Consider the following 19256-nt stretch of genomic DNA (forward strand, 5'->3'; position numbering starts at 1 on the left):
GTACCCACGCTGCGTCCCGAGCCCAGGCTGCCAGGGGACTGCTGCCGTCCTCTCTCCCTCTGGCCACCAGATCGTGCTGGGTCTCCCTTGCTCCGGGCTCCTGCTCTTTAGAGCAAAGCAGTAGAGGGGGACTCCCCTTCCCAGAAGCCAGTGGGTGGGCTTTGTTCTGCCCATCTCTGTCCAGAGCAAGGAAAGCACAGCTAGGAGACTCAACTACTGAAAATCAGTAGTTGACTTACCGTAACAGTTCTGACCCTGGGAAACCAAGCAGTGGGGAGCTGCCTGGGTTCAGATCTGCTGCTTACAAAGAGAGACACCTTTGGGCAAGGTGTTTAAACTCTTTGTGCCTGTTTTCTTATCTGTAAAATGGGGGTAATAAATGTTACCTACTCAGGTAGGTGTGTTTTCCTATGAAGCTTAGATGGATTAAGACACAAAAATTGGCACATAGCAAGTATTCATTAAATAATTATTTACCATCTCTGCTACCCATTTTCTGTTTGCTTCTGCTACAAAACTCTTCAAGCTATAGCGAGCAGCCCTTTTCACTGAATCGACCTACCCCTGGGAAGACTCTTTGGCACAAACGGGCAAAGACACAGGATTCTTGAGTGTGGCAAACAAATAGGGCAGGAGCTGGACTTGCCACAATGAGGAAAGATTTTTTAGTAAATATAGTTAAAGATTAAGGCATTATTTCTTGAGTAACAGCTCTTAAATCCAGTGGTCAATAAGTTAGCAAGTGGAACATCCACTGTCGAACATCATAAATTCCATGATTGTTGAATAATACGTATTGATGTGTCTCTAGTAAAATGACTCAGAAGTATGTTTGTATCTGCAGATGTAGAAATGCCATAAACTGGCAAGTGACTCCAATACTTTCCAACCTAATACTCTTAACTCAGTGGTTCCCAAACTTTAGCATCAAGTGGGAATGCAGACTCCCAGGCTCCACCCCCAAAAGTCTAATCAGAAGATTTGGGATGTGGATCAGAGGTCTGAGTTTTTAACCAGGCTTTCCAGGTGAGGGGTCCAAGGACTGTCCTCTGAGAAGCACTGCTAGGCAATAAATGCTCTAGGTCCCATCCAAGAATCAGGGAGCAGAGACTCAGATGAGTATGCGGCATCTAAGAGGCTTTGGAGAAAGGCACAGGGGTATATTACATGTAACAGGCTGGGGGATATTCTCTTCTGTTCAATGCATGGAAACGCGTGCTCAGGATTTGAGACCAGGGCAGAGCTGCCTTTACTACCCAGGTCTTCTGACATGAACACCACTTTTAGGATCAATGCCAGAAGGAAAACACTGATGTTATAAGAGTGGTTCTAGGGGCTTCCCTGGTGGCGCAATGGTTGAGAGTCCGCCTGCCGATGCAGGGGACACGGGTTCGTGCCCCGGTCCGGGAAGATCCCACATGCCGCGGAGCGGCTGGGCCCGTGAGCCATGGCCGCTGAGCCTGCGCGTTCGGAGCCTGCGCTCCGCAACGGGAGAGGCCGCAAGAGTGAGAGGCCCACGTACCACACACACACACACACACACACACACACACACACACACACACAAGTGGTTCTAGGGGACGAAGGGGTGTGGGAGAGTGAGCACAACGAATGCACAATCTCAATAGGATTGGGCACTTTCCTTTGCAGGGCCTTCCTCCTCCTTCTCTGAGCGTGCGCGTGCCTGTGCGTGCGCGTGCGCGTGTGTGCGTGCGTGTGTGTGTGCGCGCGCGCATGCATTGCCCTGGCTCCCAGCTCTGGGCCAAGTCCTGTATGTCTTGTGTGCATAAGGACCCATAAAGGCCAATGGGCTGGTTTAAATTTTTAGGCTCTGATCTTCTTAAACCAGGACGTGTGGAAAGGAAAGGGAGACAGACCCGAGCTTTAAGAAAACTTTGGCCTGGAATGTTCTGGTCAAAGTCCATGGACTCCTCTTCTGACTCCCAATCTGGGCCCTGGATTGCAGCAGAAAAGTGAGGCTAGAGGTTCTTTCCCAAGCTAGGATAGCACTTCCTCACTCACAGCCTTGAAAATCCTCATTTGTTTTATGTGAGGACGGAACAATGGGAAAATAACAAAATTCAAAGGAAACCGTGAACACAGCTCCCCACTGTGCCTGTGTACACTCTACCCAGAGTGCGGATGGGGGCGGGGGTCTCTTGACTGAGCCACCTGGGAGATCAGGTGCCACCATATTCCATCAGACAGAGGAAGGGAGGGTGGGGTCCAGGACACCTGGTAAGTCCCCTGGATCTTCAGCTGCAGTTTAAACATCTGGGTCTTCAACTCAAGGGACCCAACAAAGCTGTGACAGCTCAGCCATGCCACACGAAGTTCAACCAAAGTGGCTCCTGCTGCCAAGTATAAAATCCCATAGTGCAATCAGCAGGCAGGGACTGCCTGGCAATGCTGACAGGGTCACCTTGAATGGCGGGGCTGGGGTGGAGGGGGACCTGGTAAACAGGGTCCCTGTGGGAGACTTAGCAGCCCCATCCTGGCTTTTCCGGGGCCAGAGCGCGTCTTGCAAGAAAACGGTGTTTTCTGCCATTGTTCCCTCTCAGCGACACCAGGAGTACAAAGTCGCCCGGTCCTCCTCGCCCCGCCCATTCCCCCAGAGCCTCTCATTCAAAAGAACGGAAAACTGCCAAGGGCAGGACCTCCGACACCAGCTTCCGATGCCACGCAAGCTATTCTCCCCAGAAGCCTGGCGCCCCAGGGCCACGTGTCTGACCGCCTCGATTCTAAGGTTGAGCTTTGCTTCTAACGACGGGCTTTGCTCAAACGAGGGGAAAGGATGCCGCGAGCCATGTTTTAAATTATTGGTTGCCAAGGAAGAGCCGACGCCAGTAACGCACAGGATTTAAGGGGGAACCCAAGGAAGGCAAACTGGAGTTCTCGGGGGTGAGAGGCGGGGAAGGCGTGCTTTCTCAGAGCCTGGGCTGGGTAGGGGGCGCAGGGGACACCCAGGCACACACACACGGACACACGCTCAGGTGTGTGTGCTCTGGCAAGGCCACTCGGTGTCCCCACCGCTCTCTCCGGCACGCGAATCGGCCCGGAACGGGAGCCAGGACTTACCGCCAGGACGCCCTGGGCCAGGAGCCCCACTGTCACAGCTCCCAGCAGTAGCCACCTGGATGGGAGAGGGGGGAAGAGCGCCATGAGTGTGCGGCCCAGGCTTGGAAATTCCAAAAAGCACACGCGCGCGGGACCCAGGGGACAGGCAGCAAGACGCTTACCGCCGCAGGGCAGGGCGCGACGCCGCGCGCTGGTCTCGGTCCATGCTCCCAGTTCGGCCCCTCGGGGCTCCGATCCGTCCCTCCTAGCCTGGAAGACGAGACAATGCGGGCTTAGCCCGGCTGGGGAGGGAGCCTCGTCGCCGCCCGCCTCCGTCTGCGGGACAAGGGAAAGCGGGGCGCGTCCCCGCCTCTTGCCGGGGGTGACCGGGAGCCGCCCCGCGACGAGGCAGGGGAGAAGGCAGCCGGCTGCTCACCTAGGCCCGGATGGGGCCGCTCAGCAGCGGCCGCTCCACCCTCTCTCCCTTCCCACTCCGAGAGCCGGGCGCGCAGCCCGAGCTGCACGGGGCGCGCGAGTCCCTGCCCTCCGCCCGGGGCTCGGCGTCCCAGGGCCGCTCTTACCTCGGGCCCGGCTTCAGTGGCTGCCGCCCGCGCGTCTCCGCCCTCCAGAAGCGCCGCCTGCGGCACGAGCAGCGCAGCCGCTCTCCCGGCCTCCCCTGGCCGACCTCGGGCCCGCGCGTCCGCCCTCGGAGCTCCACCGGGTCGGCGAACGCGGGGCGCGGGGCGGGCAGCGGCGGCGGTGGGTACAGAGCGCGGATCCCTGCGTCCCGGCGCGCGGCGGCCACAATCCCCCGGCCGCGCGCTCCTGCCGCCTCTTACCCGCGCCGAAGGGTCCTCCCCCTTTGAGGCGCCGCCCGCCCCGCGCCGCCGAGGGGAGGGGCAGCGCCAACAAATTGGGGAGCTCGCCTGGTCGCGCTCAGGTCTCCGCCGCGAGCTGCCGCGCCCGGGACGGTGCGCCGCGCTCGAGTCCCGGCCCTGCGAGAGTGAGCCACACGCCGCCGCCCCCAAGAGCCCGGGCGCCGGCCCCCGCCGTCCGCCGCCGGCCCACGCCGCCCCGGGCGCGCCACCATGGGGCCCCGGCTCGGCGTCTGGCTGCTGCTGCCCACCGCCCTCCTGCTCCACGAGGAGAGCAGCCGGGCCGCCGCGAAGGTGAGTCCCGGCCGGCTCGGCTCCCGGCGTCCCGCCCCGAGCCCCGTCGCCCCGCGCGGCCCCTTTGTCCCCAGCCGGAGCCGCCCTCCGGGCCCGGGGGTCGCGCGCGGCACAACCGGGCGCACTCTCGCGGCCGGTCCTCGCCGGTGACCCCCTGGGGTGCGATCGCGCATCCATTAGGGAGCCTCCTTTGTTGTGGGCTGGGTAGGGGCGAGTCAGGGGACTCCTCGGGGCCGGGGGCGGGCGAGCAGAACTTGGTGCGCCCCGCGCGGGGTGAGGGTGCCCGGGAGTCAGGGGGATTTGAACTCGCACCTCGGGGGCGCCTGGCCGTCGGGCGCCTTCACCTGCCCTGGGCGCCCGAGTGGGCCGGGGGCCGGAGGGCTGGACACGCGCGCCCCGTGCTGTTCGGAGCCCCACACATGTGCCCGGGAGTCGCTTTGGGCGTGTTTCTCTGGAGCTTTGGAGACTCTGGTGGTTGATGCTGAACAGTCCTGGGCCGTTTGCCTGGAAACAGCTGTATCTTTGCTTTCCCACGACTTTGCTGTCGCTGCAGCACGCTAAGGGACAGCAGAGGAGCTTTTCTGTCGTGCAGCTTTCAAACGTTTCCATACTCGACTCGATGACTTTTACTAATATAGTAAGAAAATTATAACCACATTATGTTTGAGTGTGAAACCAAAATGAAACTGCATCTCATTGTTCTGTGCACAGATCGTTTCCCTAGTTTTCATTTCCTCCGGCTGTGCGCTTGCCCGGAAAGGATCTGGGAGTTCGGTTTGCACAAGTAAAGGCGTCCAGCTCTAGACGGTCCCTGATGTACTGGTGCTCTTTGCTTTTTTCCTTCCCCTCAGAGGGAGTAAAAACCTCAGCTGTTTCCCAGTGTCACAGCCTTGTAGACAAAACCCTGGGAAGGTGTGCCTTCTCAACACATTTTGCATCCCCCCTCCCCAGATATTTAAAAATGATGTTACTACTTTCGGCATTTCCCACTTACTCTTGTTTCACATCCTGATTTTGCTTAGTTTTTTGTTTTGTTTGTTTTTTGTTCTTTTCTTCTCTTCAGGAAGAATGATGCTCACTGACTTCAGTTAATTGTATATAAATTATTAACTGTTACTTGCCAGAATCAACTGGTGATATGCATACATGTCTTGCAGTTGAGAGTCTGGCTCTTGGCTGGCAGCTGTGTCACTAGGTATGGAAAGGCCTAATGATGACACAAGCAGTTAACTTCAGCCCAGAGTCTAGCCAGGCACCCTAGTCGGTTATTTAAACACTCTGTGGTCATGATGACAAAATACTTCCAAAAGAGGTGGCTCTAGAGCACTTGATTTGGGTCTAGAACCATTGACCCAAAGATTTACAATTTCCAAGGAGAGACGGCAAGGAAATGAGAGAAGGGCCTCTATTTGGAAATACGAAGCTCTGGACTTGGATTTTCTGATCGATAATATTAGCAAAGCAAAGCCAATTATGAGAGCTGGCTTTTCAAATAGCCAGGGCTTTGAAGAATGAGCCACTCAGTGGGTGGGAAATCAAACTCATTACTGTTGAGTTTGGGCTTATTTTACTTTCCTTGTACGACCCTGTCCTGGCTCTGCTGTATCCTTCAAATCTCATGTAATGTTTTAAGAGATCTGGCACGTGGACACCCTCTGATCACCAGTTGGCTTAATGGGTATTATCATTTTGCCATGTTTTCCCTGGTTTATTCAGAGAGAGAAAATTTATTAATATGAACATGACTTATGGCTGTATAAGAAAATCCATTTAAAATAATATCTGGCTAATTTTAAAATTTGTCTCACTTTTCACACCATCAGTGACATTTTTTTTTTTTTTTTGCTTACCTCCTTCCAAAATCAGCTGTTAGGGATACCAAAAAGTTGAAATAATTTCCATATTGACTCAAGCAGAATATCATTTAAAAATGCATTTTAAATGATAAGATGCTGCCAGTCAATCAAATCCTAATTCAGAAGCCAATAAAAATGATTCTTGGATTACCTGCTTTTTTGGAGTATCTGAATCTGTGTTACGTGCATTGGTACACCCAAATGTCACCTACTAGGTGCCAGGCAGACATTGTACTTACTATTATTGTTATTCACATGAAAGGCTGTTTGATTTTATATTTGATCATATCTGCTGTGGCCATACTGTTCATTTACCAGTGGGTGGATTTTCTAAGCCAGTAATTTTTTTTCCTACCCCCCCTCCCCTCCCCAACTTTGCTTTCTTTGGCAAGGAAGGAGGAATAGGGTGCAGACCTAAGACAAAAATGTGCCCATAGTGTTATGATTGAGGGTCCTCGGTTCTGACTCACGCAGTCACTAGCTGAATGAATTCTTCCTCCTGCAGCCTCCGGACTCCCCCCTCCAGCTGGTCTGTATGATGCCTTCTTTACAAATTATTTTTCAGGATCAGAAACGTGAACTTTCGCCAAAGTGTGGTGATGCCTGAGTAGGGGTGTTGGCATCTCCAGACCATTAGTCACCATTCTGAGACTGAATGACCTAGAACTCAAACGGATGCTTAATTCTGATATGAATGTGGACCACGTTCTGCTGGGAATGTCATTTCAGAGAGAAGGCTGATTTTTGACTGAGTACCAGGGGCAGCAGCATAAGCTCAGTATTCAGGAGTGAGCTTGGTGAAGATATAACCTAAATCATCGTGTTCTTCATGCATGGAGCTGGATGGGGCTGAAGGGGAGAGCACCTCTGATACCAGCCAGGAGAAACAGTGTGCCTAGCCTGTGTGTATGAGTGTACACTTAGAGAATTATTAGTGTGTGTGTTAATGGTGTCACACACACACACACACAGAACAAGTGTGGTTTAGAGACTGGAGGATCCTAAATGTTCTTTCTGATCTGATTAATCAGGTGATTTCAGAGGACTTGGTAACCCCCTGCCTCAATTTCCCTAGCGGATCTGCTCCCCCACCCCCCCATCCATCCTTCCTGCTTTCATCCCACACATGCGCCTTGAGCACATCTTCAGGCCACACCCCCCGCCAGGCCGTGCATCAGTGAGTGGGGCCCACCCTCCTCCCCCAGGAAGGCTGTGGTCTCCTGAGAAGTGCTGAGAAACAGGCAGATACAACTCAGGCTGGTAAACGCTACAGTCAGGGTAAACCTAGGGCCATAGGAGCACCTAACCTAGCTTTGGGGAGCTCAGAGGAAACTTCCAGGAGGATATCCCACCTCTGACTCTGAGGAAGGAATGGGAGCTATAGACCTGGCGTCTTGTTTCATATGAATTGTCATGTGCATCATACTCAGAAGGTTGCATAGTTCTTCCTGTGCCCTTTCACACATCAGGCTGTCTTTGCATGTAAAGAAGACCTTAAGGTTCCCTCCTTCGAGGTACCAAGGTGCCATTGCTTGTATGACTAATAGGCGTGATATCTGAGCTTTCCCCTGGGAGGGGTGGAGACACAAGGAGGTCTAGGAGAGCGGCGATAAGACCGCAGCCCAACCAAAGGCCCCCTCCGGAGGTGGCAGGTGGATTGGGATGTCTGCAGAGTTATAGCACGGATGACTGATTGTAGGCGGGAGTGCCTTTAGGAGCTGACCGAGAACACCTCCCCTCACGGGGGCAAGGGCATGGGGGAATTCACAAAAGCCTGCATTATCCATTAACAGGACTGTCTTCAGATTTCTTGGAACTGGGGAGGATGGCCATCACTGAACAAGTGTGGTTATCTAGTTTAGAACTGGTAGAGATTTTGCAGACAAACTGAACCCACAAGTGACCCGCTGAAACAAATCCTTTTAGAGATGGAGGGGGCATCAGTCAGTGAATAATTTACAGCACTTGTCTTGATGAGGTATACGATGTTTGTTCTAGCAACGGTTCCAGAAACTGGACAAGCATTAGCCTCATTAAAATGTCTCTCAGGCAGATTGGGTATTTTGAGTTCTTGGGCTCAAATAAGCAAAAGCAACAATAGAACGCCTAAAATAATATCATCAGAGCATTGTTCTTCTGCTGTTATTAAACAACCACTAAGAAATGTCAGCTATAGAACAATACAAAAGACATATTCCTCCCATTCTTGTGCGCACAATGACAGAGATGTGAACCAGAAAATGGTTCAATCGTCAGTTTCTTTTGAGGAGTTTACCGCTTGAAGAATGACTCTGGGGTTATAGCATTTTATAGTCTGGCACACGGGGACCGGTTCCGTCCTGTATTTCCCTCCATTGTTCTCCTGGTCTTAGTCCTGTGACATCAGTCTTTCTTGGGGTCCTTTCTGTTTCTCTGTTCTTCCTCTTCCAGAGCCCTCAGGGTGGGTGGGCCCCGGGGCTGGGCTCCAGCAGGCTTCTCTTTCTCTCCACCCTCCCCACTCCGTTGATTTGTCAGCATTCCGTGAAGGGGACTCCAAACCTTTCTCTTGAACCCCAGTCTGGTCTCCTCACGTTCGCCTGGAACATCTCACCTCCGCTGTCCTGCTTTGATTGCAGACTTAGCAAATATGTCCAGAACCGAGCTTTCCATCTTTCACCAACCGACTCCCCTGCTTCCCAAGTGGCCCGTTTTGGTCGTTGATGCCCCAGTATTACGTGATGCTCAACCCAGAGACCGTGGCTTCATGTGGAGGCCTCACCCTTCCCTCCTTTTTAACCTTCACGTCACCCAGGCACTCGTTCCACCCTTCCTCCTTCTACCTGTCCCTCAGATCCCCCTTGGCCGTCTCTTCCCATGGCTGCGACACCATTCCAGGTGTACTCGCCCTGTGCCAGGATCGCCGTGAATCCCTCCCGCTCCTGCCCCACTTTCAGCCTTGTCTTCTCCCCAGCCCATTCCTCACGTTGTCCTGCGTCTGTCTTCAGAGATCCCGCTATGACCACGTGATTCCTCTGCGCAGCATCTGACAGTGGCTACCTCCTGTCTGACTAAAAGTCTCCAACTCTTTGGCTGGGTGGTTTTCATTTGTTCATTTTTAATAAAGACTTTATTGTTCAGGGCAGTTTCAGGGTCAAGGCGAAATTGAGAGGAAGGTACAGAGATTTTCCATCTACCCCCTGTGTCCCCACAAGCACGGCCTTGCCCACTATCAACATCCCCCACCAGTTGGTGCGTTTGTCACAACTGATGAACCTACACTGACCCACTGCCATCACCCAAAGTCCGTAGTTTATCTTAGGGTTCACTCTTAGTGTTGTATATCATTGGATCTGGATAAATGTGTAATGGCGTGTAGCCATCATTATAGTATCACACAGAGTATTTTCACTGCCCTAAAAGTCCTCTGTGCTCTGCCTGTTCATCCCCTTCTCTCCCCAAACCCTGGCAACTGTTGATCTTTTTACTGTCTCCATAGTTTTGCCTTTTCATGTAGCTGGAATCATACATTATGTAGATTTTTCCCATTGGCTTCTTTTTTTCTTTTTTTACATCTTTATTGGCGTATAATTGCTTTACAATGGTGTGTTAGTTTCTGCTTTATAACAAAGTGAATCAGTTATATATATACATATGTTCCCATATCTCTTCCCTCTTGCGTCTCCCTCCCTCCCACCCTCCCTATCCCACCCCTCCAGGTGGTCACAAAGCACCGAGCTGATCTCCCTGTGCTATGCGGCTGCTTCCCACTAGCTATCTACCTTACGTTTGGTAGCGTATATCTGTCCATGCCTCTCTCTCGTTTTGTCACAGCTTACCCTTCCCCCTCCCCATATCCATTGGCTTCTTTCACTTATTCATATGCATTTAAATTTCTTCCATGTCTCTGCATGGCTTGATAGCCCATTTCTTTTTAGCACTGAATAATATTCCGTGGTCTGCATGGACCACAGTTTATCTATCCACTCATCTACTGAAAGACACCTTGGTTGCTTCCAAGTTTTGGCTGATTTTGAATAAAGCTTCTATAAACATCTGTGTGCAGCTTCTTGTGTGGACCTAAGTTTTCAACTCCTTTGGGTAGATACCAAAGTGCACAATTGCTGGATCATATGGTAAGAGTATGTTTGGCTTCGTAAGAAAGCAGCAAACTCTCTTCCAAAGTGGCTGAGCCATTCTGAATTCCCATCAGCATGAATGAGAGTTCCTGTTGCTCCACATCCTTGTCAGCATTTGGTGTTGTCAGTGTTTTGGATTTTGGCCACGCTAATAGATGTGTAGTGGTATCTTGCTGTTGTTATAATTTGGCTTGGCTTTACATACCCTTCGCCATGTGGATTCATGGACTTATCCAGTCTTCGTCTTCATACTCCCCAGCATGCAGCGTGGGTAGTTGTCATGAAGGACTTACCTCTGTGTTCCATGGAGCAGTGTAATCTCTTTGAGCCTCGGGTCCCTGATCCATCAAATGAGGACAACACAACATCTGCAGACACCTTTAAGACGTTCAGAGAGGTTGTACGTGTGAAGCAAGTAAACCCTGAGAAGACGATAGCTGTTATCACTGCTACGTGGCTGGGATCTCATTGTCTCGTGTATGTTGGTTCAACACCCTTGATGATTTTGAGATGCTGGAGGACAGAGCTTCTTTGAAAAATGCCCCCACTGTCTGGGGGAGTACCTGATGCATGGAGGGAAGTCGTGAATTACTTGAAGTGGGTTCAGTGATCCTGCCTGACTTTCTCTCTGGACCCTGGGGAGGCCTGGCAGGAGCTGAGTGCCTGCTCCCGGAAATTGTGTTGCGTTGCTGACCCTGTAGCAGTTTTAGGCAACACAAAGGAAAGTAATGCCAAACGAAGGTGTTTCCTCTTAATTTGGAATTTGGAGCAGATATTCCGCCATAGACTAAACACGACTTGGAAATATACACAAGGCTGAACTCTTTGTGTAAATAGTTTATTCCGTGGCTTAGTAATATTCCTGCTTTGCTAGGTTTGGTTTGTAGTCTGCACACTATAAGAACATTTAAAGTCATCTGAGTTTTAAAGCTTGCTTGATTTGTGGTCAAGTAAAAGCCAAGTGCCAAGCGTCCGAATCAGATATTAAGGCAATATGTTGCATGCGTATGTGTTGGTTCTCTCGCTGGTAGAGAATGATCCAGCGTCCTCATCCTTTCCTGCTCACCAAGACTTTGTTAGGAGTTTTGGAATTAACTGTTGTTTATTACTGGATACAGGTCTTTGTGTGCTGTGTGCATTTCTTTCTAATTCAGATAACATGAAGAGATGCTGGCTGTGACCTGGGAGAGGCCAATTTGATGTCAGTTGCCCTGTTCCCTTTTCACCAAATTTCCTGACAGTTGGAGACCCGTGGTAGAGTCACTCACACAGAGTTGAGCTGATTCAATAAACGCTGTCCAACTCAACAGAATATGTAGAGACAATATTCCTGTATTTGACATTTAATTGAAATTGTTAAAAAAATTGTATTGAGTTTTGCTTTAGAAAATCAGCATATTCCTTTAGAAAATCAGTATATTCCTTTACGAAGAACAAAACTCAGGGTTTTCTAGTTGGAGCTCAGTGTTTCCAACGCTGTTTGCACAAGCTTTTCCCAGCTGCCACTCACACACCTAGAGCTGAAGAAAGCTCAGAGGATCTAGGTGCACGGCAGCCTGTGTCTTCACTTCAGAGAGATAGACACTCCTAACAGCCCTCCGTTAGCATATGCGGCATCTTTGAGGGTGCTAAGTCAGCATTGGTTTCCTGTTTCAGAATGTTACAAATGGGCCCGATGATAACTATTGTGGTGTTTTTCCTTCATTTCTATTAAAGAAATAATATTTATGTATATTTTAATCAGTAGCAGATTTGACTGCTACATCTCTAACAATACTTTATTTTAAAAGAGTAAGCATATTATTTTTGTAATAAGAAAAAGCAATCAAAATTTATTCTAAAATCCGGTTATCCTTTTATGCAAGTAATGACTTTTTCTTGAGCATGAGAGTTTTAATTTCCGTAATTTCCCTATCATCCAAGAGCATCAGCTTGAAAATGTCATTTTTAAACATAAGCAACTCCTTTTCCTCATTAGCTTTGATTTTCGAGTTGCGTTTTGGCATTTTTTTAAAGAATAAAACTTTAATGTCACGAAGTTATTACAGAGTTGCATGAGACTTATTCACCAGGCCCAGACTGTTCTTGCATTAAAGCTTGGGTTAAGGTGGTATTATTATCATTATGACCTATAATGTGCAAAGTTTTATTAGGGAAAAAGGCTGCATAATTATAGTTTGGTCCATTTTTGTTTGCAGTGTCCATTTGGAAAATACTTGATCTAACTATGTGTCTTAAATGGAAGTCATTGCATACTGTGGGAGAATTCAGCCTAACTCCAAGAACTCTAAAATTAGCCAGGCAAAAGAAATGCCTATTTCTCTACGAAGTTTGCATTAAACTCCTGGAAAGACAATTGCAGTGTTTCAAGTACATCCAGAGAGGAACATAGCCCAGAGACACACTCTGCCCGCATGGGGTGGTGGGCACTTCATGGGAGCACATGGGTGCTGCTTTGAATCCCAGCTCTGCCTCTTACAGCTGTGTGGACGTGTGCAACTTACTTCTCTCTCTGTCCAGCTTTTGTCATCTGTAAAATGGGGACAGCCGTAGTGCCTCGATTCCAGGACAGGCATGAGGATTAAACGAGCTAACGTTTGTAAAGCGTTTATACCGTGCTGGCTGCATGCTCGTTAAATGAGCGAATTCTGAGGAATAAATAGCAAAGTAATTATATCATCAGGGCATCTTGAGGCTGGAGAAACACAGAAGGCCACCAGAGCAGTGGGTCTGGAACTGGAGCTCACAGCAGAATCCCCTGGGACGCTGGGTGGGACACAGACGCCCGGCCCCCCTCCCGGCTTCTCTGATTAGGGGTGCGGGTGCACCTGAGAATCGCATTTCCAACAGGTGATGCTGGTGGTGGAGGTCTGGGGACCACAGATCTCGTCCATTCTCTTCACTTACAGGGGCAGCCGCTTGATAGATGTGAGCTGTAGACATGCTGCTCTGGGAGAGTGGTCTGCACTCAAGCAAAAGCTGAACCTCTGTATTTAAAATGACTCTCCTGAGTCTGATGTTCCCTTTTTCTTGTTGGTTGTTGTTACTGCAGCACTTCCAGCCCTGTGGTGCTATTTGGGGGGTTAGGAGTGGGAAGGTCCTGATGCAGGCATGTGGGGTGCCAGGATGCTGGAGGAGGGGGCGTGGCCGATGGGAAATGGGGACAGCTGGAGCCCGGAGAAGACCCTTGTCCTCTGTGGTCCCCTCCCGTCCCCATCAAGACATGGGACACGGGTGTTCTCAGGATGATCCACTGTATGTCAGAGTTTTTCCATCTTTAAGGCTCTCCATTCTCACCTTGGCATCTGCTGATGGTGGACTCGGTGTTTGCGTAGAGGCTGGTCGAGCCAGAACCCACTCAGGTTTGTGAGCAGGCACCCCCAGGGTGTGCCTTCACCTTCTTGCAGTGCCCACCCTCGCCCACCTCCTCTGAGCCTTGGCCTCCTGGGCCCCTGAATGAAGGATTCCTATTTTGTGTCTTCTTATGGCCAAATCCATTTCCTGGAGATTAGAGACCACTTGGGGTTAGCGGTTTAAGATAACTCGTAATTTTTGGTCAGGAAATGGCCTGTAAAATTAAGATGAACTTGCCAAAGCAGGAAGATGGGTTAGTGATGGGAAAAAATACTAAAATATGGGTAGTGCAGCCCCTGGGTCCGTGTATTTCAGATAAGTATGCAGACCTGGTCCAGAATCAGCCCCAGTCGCTGATAAGCTGGTGGTGACGCACTCTTTATCACACGGGATGAGCAGCAATCTTCTCGATTCATCCCTCATTCACACCTTATCTTTAACAAACATTTGTGCATGTAAACATTATGCTAACAACAGATGCTTCTTATCAGTTTGTTAAAGTAACTCTGAACAAATAGCTATGGACGCCTTAGTGATAATTAAAATTTGTTTTCCTAAATACCAGAAAATAATAAAAATTATATTTCTTTATTCTGGAATTCAGGCTTTTAAAACTTTTTTTTTTCTTTTAACGTATACATTATATATTTATTAAAGGCAGAAAAAATGCCTCTTCCACTTAAATCCGCATCATTTATCATTTTGAAAACTTCAGGTTTTCAAAACCTAACCAGTTTCCATTTCCTCTGTTTTTTCTTTCTGTCAGGAACTCCATTTTGTTCAGCTTCCCACCACTTCCTATCATGAAAGGGAAGATGAGTTCATTCCCAGCTCCAGAGATGGAGTCTGGTTAATCCACAAATGGATTTCTCCTAGAGTTTCCTACTGATTTAGTCATAGACACATGACCTGAGTGGGCCCAGTCAGACTAAAGGGAAAGACTTGCATTCTGTGCTTCATGTGAAAGATTTGTCTCTGTGGCTCCAGCTTGCTGGGAGCAAGGCCCGGAGGATCAGTTGACACAGGGAACCACCTTCCCCTTTGCAACCACAAGGAGAACCAGACTCAAGATAAGGCCAGTGCTTAAGACAGCAGAATAGGTCAGGAAGAGCTGAAGTTTTTCATGAAATTATTGATTCCCTTAGAGTCCACCAATCAGGCTTTTAAAACTTTAAAAAATTTCTATAATTAATCATTTTCTATTATTTCTTGTTGGCCTTAGATTTTCTCTTCTTTCCTGGAGGTTATTATCCATTAATATGTTACAGAGATATTTGTATTTTTCTTTTGACTGGATAATTTATTTAAAACATACATAACTTTGGGCATTGTTTTAGACTAGAAGCCAAATTTGTAGTCAAAGTGCCATTTTTTTCTTCACACCAGTGAAAGTAAAACAGGCAAGCATCCCCTTAAGCGCACAGCACAAATTAATATGTTCTTAGCTCAGTATCTCGCTTCTGGCATTCAAAATAATTTGAAATTGCATTCAGTAAGTGTGTGTTGAGTACTCATTCTGGGTCAAAAAATACACAGGCAGTTAAAATTGTTCTTATACTTTGTATTCTGATATATGCCCAAGGTAAAGTAAGAGTAATTTTAATAATGGTGTAATAGATATGACACTAGCAAATTAAAATGTTCACTGTTCTCTTTTTGCCCCAAAAGTTTTCACTTAGCTTCTGAAACTCTAGAAAGAACATCATACAATCACAGACTCTGGAGCCAGACCTCATGGATTTGAATCCTTGATTTACCAGCAACTAGCTGTTTGACCTTGGGCAACCTGCTCAACCTCTCTGTGCCTCAGTTTTCTCATCTCTATAATAGGGGTAATAAAGCTAATTCTTTATAAGATTGTTGTGAAGATAGTACATGTGATAATACATGTAAAGCACATACATGAGTGACTGCCACATCCTTAGTCCAAGAAATGTTAGCTTGTAATATTGATTTCATTATTATATTATTGGTATTTATCTGTAATTGAAACTATGTAGACTGAAAAATATCTTTCTTTTACTTCTGCTTCATTCCTTAAAATGAGATAAGCTTGGATAATTTAAGCTTCTTGGATTATTAGGATTATAATGCTGTTCACACACAAGTTAATTAAATATGTTTTAATTGCATATTTTAAGGGAATAATTCTATCCTTAAAGTATTTCTAGATGTAAAACTGGGCTTTGAAGCATGACAACAATAAAACCAACAAAAGCAAATTGAAATGAAATGTACTGTAGTGATTTCGTATAGGAAGTGGCAGTGTTACCACTGTTTCAGTCCTTGTGAGGTATTCTGACCGTTGGTAATTTATAGCCACTTGGAAGAGTACTGTCGTCCATCGATTTCTTCCTCTTAGTGACTAATGTGCAAAGAGCATAATTTCATATGACTTGTGCAAAACTGGAGTCACCCTGGAGACCTTTCTCCCTGACCTTGGTAAAATGGGAAAAGCATCTCTTCCTTAGCATGGGAAATGGAGGGTTCCCAGGGCTCTCTTTCCTCAACTTTTCAGACGCATGTGGTTTCTTGGAGTCTGATCCTTGATTCCGGTAATTTTCCACCAAGGCATCCACTTAATGGGTCTGGCTCAAGGCCACAAGCTCACCTTTTAGTGATCGATTTATCACTTCTAATCAGTCCCTCCTGAGTCTGCGGGTCCTGCATGTCAGCGAGGGGTTTGGGTATGAGCGCAGATGTGAGGACAGATTCCAGGGGAGGCTCCATCCAGGGCTGGAAAGCACACGTGGCATTGACTTTGATTCTCTGCTGGAGGGGCTGCGTCTCTGTCTGCCTTGGACTGACGTTTTCCGTGATAGAAAATGTCTAAGGGGCACCAGAGGTGGGGCTGCCAGCCATATAAACATTTGCTGTGAGATCCATTTAGAATTCACCTTAGGTGGAGGTCAGAAAGCCATAGAGTGGGGCAGGGCAAGAGGAAAATCCCAACACGTGACAGATTGAGGATGTTTATCCATCAAGAAGCCTAAGAATGGTATCGCCCATATATCTTGATCAAAAGAGTCTTTTTGCAGAGGTCTCTACATGTCTTAAAGAAATGAGTCTTATTTGTACATTTTTACAAATGATCATTTATAGGATGTTAGGGCTTTTGTATATTAAGTGCCTTCAGTTAACAGCCACATGCAAATATACATACATGTATCTATATATAAATATACACATATATTAGCTATATGCATACCATACATAGAGTGTGTATATCAGTGTAATTACAGGTATTCATTCCTTCATTGGTACATTCACTCATGTAATTAATATTTATTGTACAACCAGGCTGTGGAACAAAACAGACAAGTATTGCTGCCCTCAAAGGTCGTGCATGGAATTAAGACAAATAATTTTGGCCTTAGGTCATGCTGAACTAGAAATTATTTTAAAAGATGTCCCTCTTGGCAGTTTTAGGAATGGCTCAGCCTCAGAAATTCAGCTTGGTTAAAAGAATTATAAATACAAGGAAGAGAACTGAATTTTCTTGTAGGAACTATTACTTACTTTGTATCTCTATAGTAAATTCATGAGGCTAGCAGACATTCAGTGTTGTTCCGTTTATTTAGAAATTAGGAATTTTGAAATATCTCTAGGGTGGGAAATGAATTAGCTGGGTTCTCTCTGCCCTGGGAATTATGCAAGGCTGGCCATGGGAAAACAACTTAGATTTAGGGTAGACAAAGGCATCAGATGTGGAAATACCAGATGTAAGGATGGAGACTTCAAAAAGCAAATGTGTTTCTACAGTGTTCTTGACTTCCAGGCATTTTGATGAGAATGGCATGTGTCACAACAGTGATGATGCAAGACTGTCGTCCTTTGCCTTCCAGTTGCATTGCTGTGTGGCCAAGTCAGCAAGACCCTGGGTGAAGAGGCTTGAGGCAAGCAGTCAGAAAGGGGGGTGCTTTGAGCAGGGCCTCACCCCGAGGACCTCCAGTCCCTAAGGGTACGGTAGTCACGCCACCCCACTGTGTATGGCCACCCCGGTGGGACAGAGGCAGAGTGGGTGTCCTTTGGCTCAGCGCCTGCTCGAATCTGGAGGACTTCTGGTCACAGTTAGCCCTTGAGCCCTCTTCTCTCAGTCATGCTGTTCGGCATAATTCCAGCCTTGTTGCAGGGACCGAGGTTTTCCAGGTTTCCTGGGCAAAACCCATCTAATTTGTGAGTTAGGGACAAATGAATCAGAAACACGAAGACTGTTTCTGGGAAAATATTGAGTGGCTTTAAAAAGAAAACGTAGGTCAAAGTTCTGGGTAAAATGTGTTGGCCAGCTGTCCTAGGCGATTGGCAGGACATAGCCCATATTATCTTGCAACCGTGAAAAGCTATTAATGTGGGGGAAAGATGTGTAAAAATCTCTGATGAAATGTCTGATGTTACAGAGCCTTTTTGCTAGGAAATAATGATAGAAATGATCCAGACTAAGCTTAATTCTTTCATTGGCCGTCCTCTTCGTAAATAAAGTGTCAGCCAGCAAAGAGGAGGTAAGGTCCGCTGAGGTTTCCAGTAGGACCAAGCATCGTATTAACATATGGCCGGCCAGATTGGAGCCGTATCTGCCATATTGGAGCAGAATCACTGATGACCTCAAGTCAGGATGACAGATGGTGGACAGTAGTAACTACTAGAAACAACTCCAGACTTTAAAGCAGCTTGTTCTAGTCCTGGGTGGTACACAGCTGTGTAATTTGAGAGAACGCAGTATTATTAACTTGAAAGCTGTTCGTGGCAGAGCAAAACTATTGGGTTGATTTTCTCATTATCAACAGCCCAGCAGGTAGATGCACCAGCCACTAGCTTGTATGTTGTTTTATCCATTTTTCCCAGAGTCAGAGCCATGACACATGAGAGCCATCAGCTTTGCAGCCTGAGGACATACAAAGCGGATGTTTCCTTTTTTTTTTTTTTTTAATCTTTTTTCTCTTTTATTTATGTATGTTTGACTGCGTTGGGTCTTCGTTGCTGCGCGCGGGCTTTCCCTAGTTGCGGCAAGCGGGGGCTACTCTTCGTTGCAGTGTGTCGGCTTCTCATTGCAGTGGCTTCTCTTGTTGCGGAGCACGGGCTCGAGGCGCGTGGGCCTCAGTAGTTGTGGCACGCGGGCTCAGTAGTTGCGGCTCGCGGGCTTAGTTGCTCCGCAGCATGTGGGATCTTCCTGGACCAGGGCTCGAACCCGTGTCTCCCGCGTGCAGATGTTTCTTTACATGCGCAGTTTTATACTCTTTCGGTCTTATTTCTTTAGAGTTTGGGCCTTGGCTAGCTTTCACAGGTGGGCCAGCCCCCCGCTGTGGGCCTGGGTGGCGCGTGTGACAGAAAAGGCAGCACTTGGGCTCTGAGCCCATCTTGTTGGCCCTGGTGTGTCCTATGATGGAGTGAACCTCAGTGGAGCCCAGCATTTTTCAGCCATGGAAGGAGAATGACCACAGATGCTTGGAGGAGGAGAGACTCTGGGGAAGGGGGTCGAGGTGGGAGGAACTGAGATTTTCTTATAGCAATAAAAAAATAATTCAGGGCTTCCCTGGTGGCGCGGTGGTTGCGAGTCTGCCTGCCGATGCGGGGGACGCGGGTTCGCGCCCCGGTCCGGGAAGATCATCCCACATGCGGCGGAGCGGCTGGGCCCGTGAGCCGTGGCCGCTGAGCCTGCGCGTCCGGAGCCTGTGCTCCGCGACGGGAGAGGCCACAACAGCGAGAGG

The 19256-nt window shown here is 48.3% G+C and overlaps 1 protein-coding gene across 1 annotated transcript in view; it reads left to right on the forward strand.

Moving 5' to 3' along the window:
* The first annotated feature begins 4145 nt into the window (after window positions 1-4145).
* The window catches only part of COL4A1 (collagen type IV alpha 1 chain), a 148445-nt gene continuing 133334 nt past the window's right edge, over window positions 4146-19256 (forward strand). Inside the window, exon 1 of the mRNA XM_007455321.1 lies at window positions 4146-4226. Within this exon, the coding sequence (XP_007455383.1) occupies window positions 4146-4226 (81 nt within the window). The remainder of the gene's footprint in view (window positions 4227-19256) is intronic.

Source organism: Lipotes vexillifer, unplaced genomic scaffold (assembly GCF_000442215.2).
Source record: "Lipotes vexillifer unplaced genomic scaffold, Lipotes_vexillifer_v1.1 scaffold132, whole genome shotgun sequence".
Taxonomy (NCBI): domain Eukaryota; kingdom Metazoa; phylum Chordata; class Mammalia; order Artiodactyla; family Lipotidae; genus Lipotes; species Lipotes vexillifer.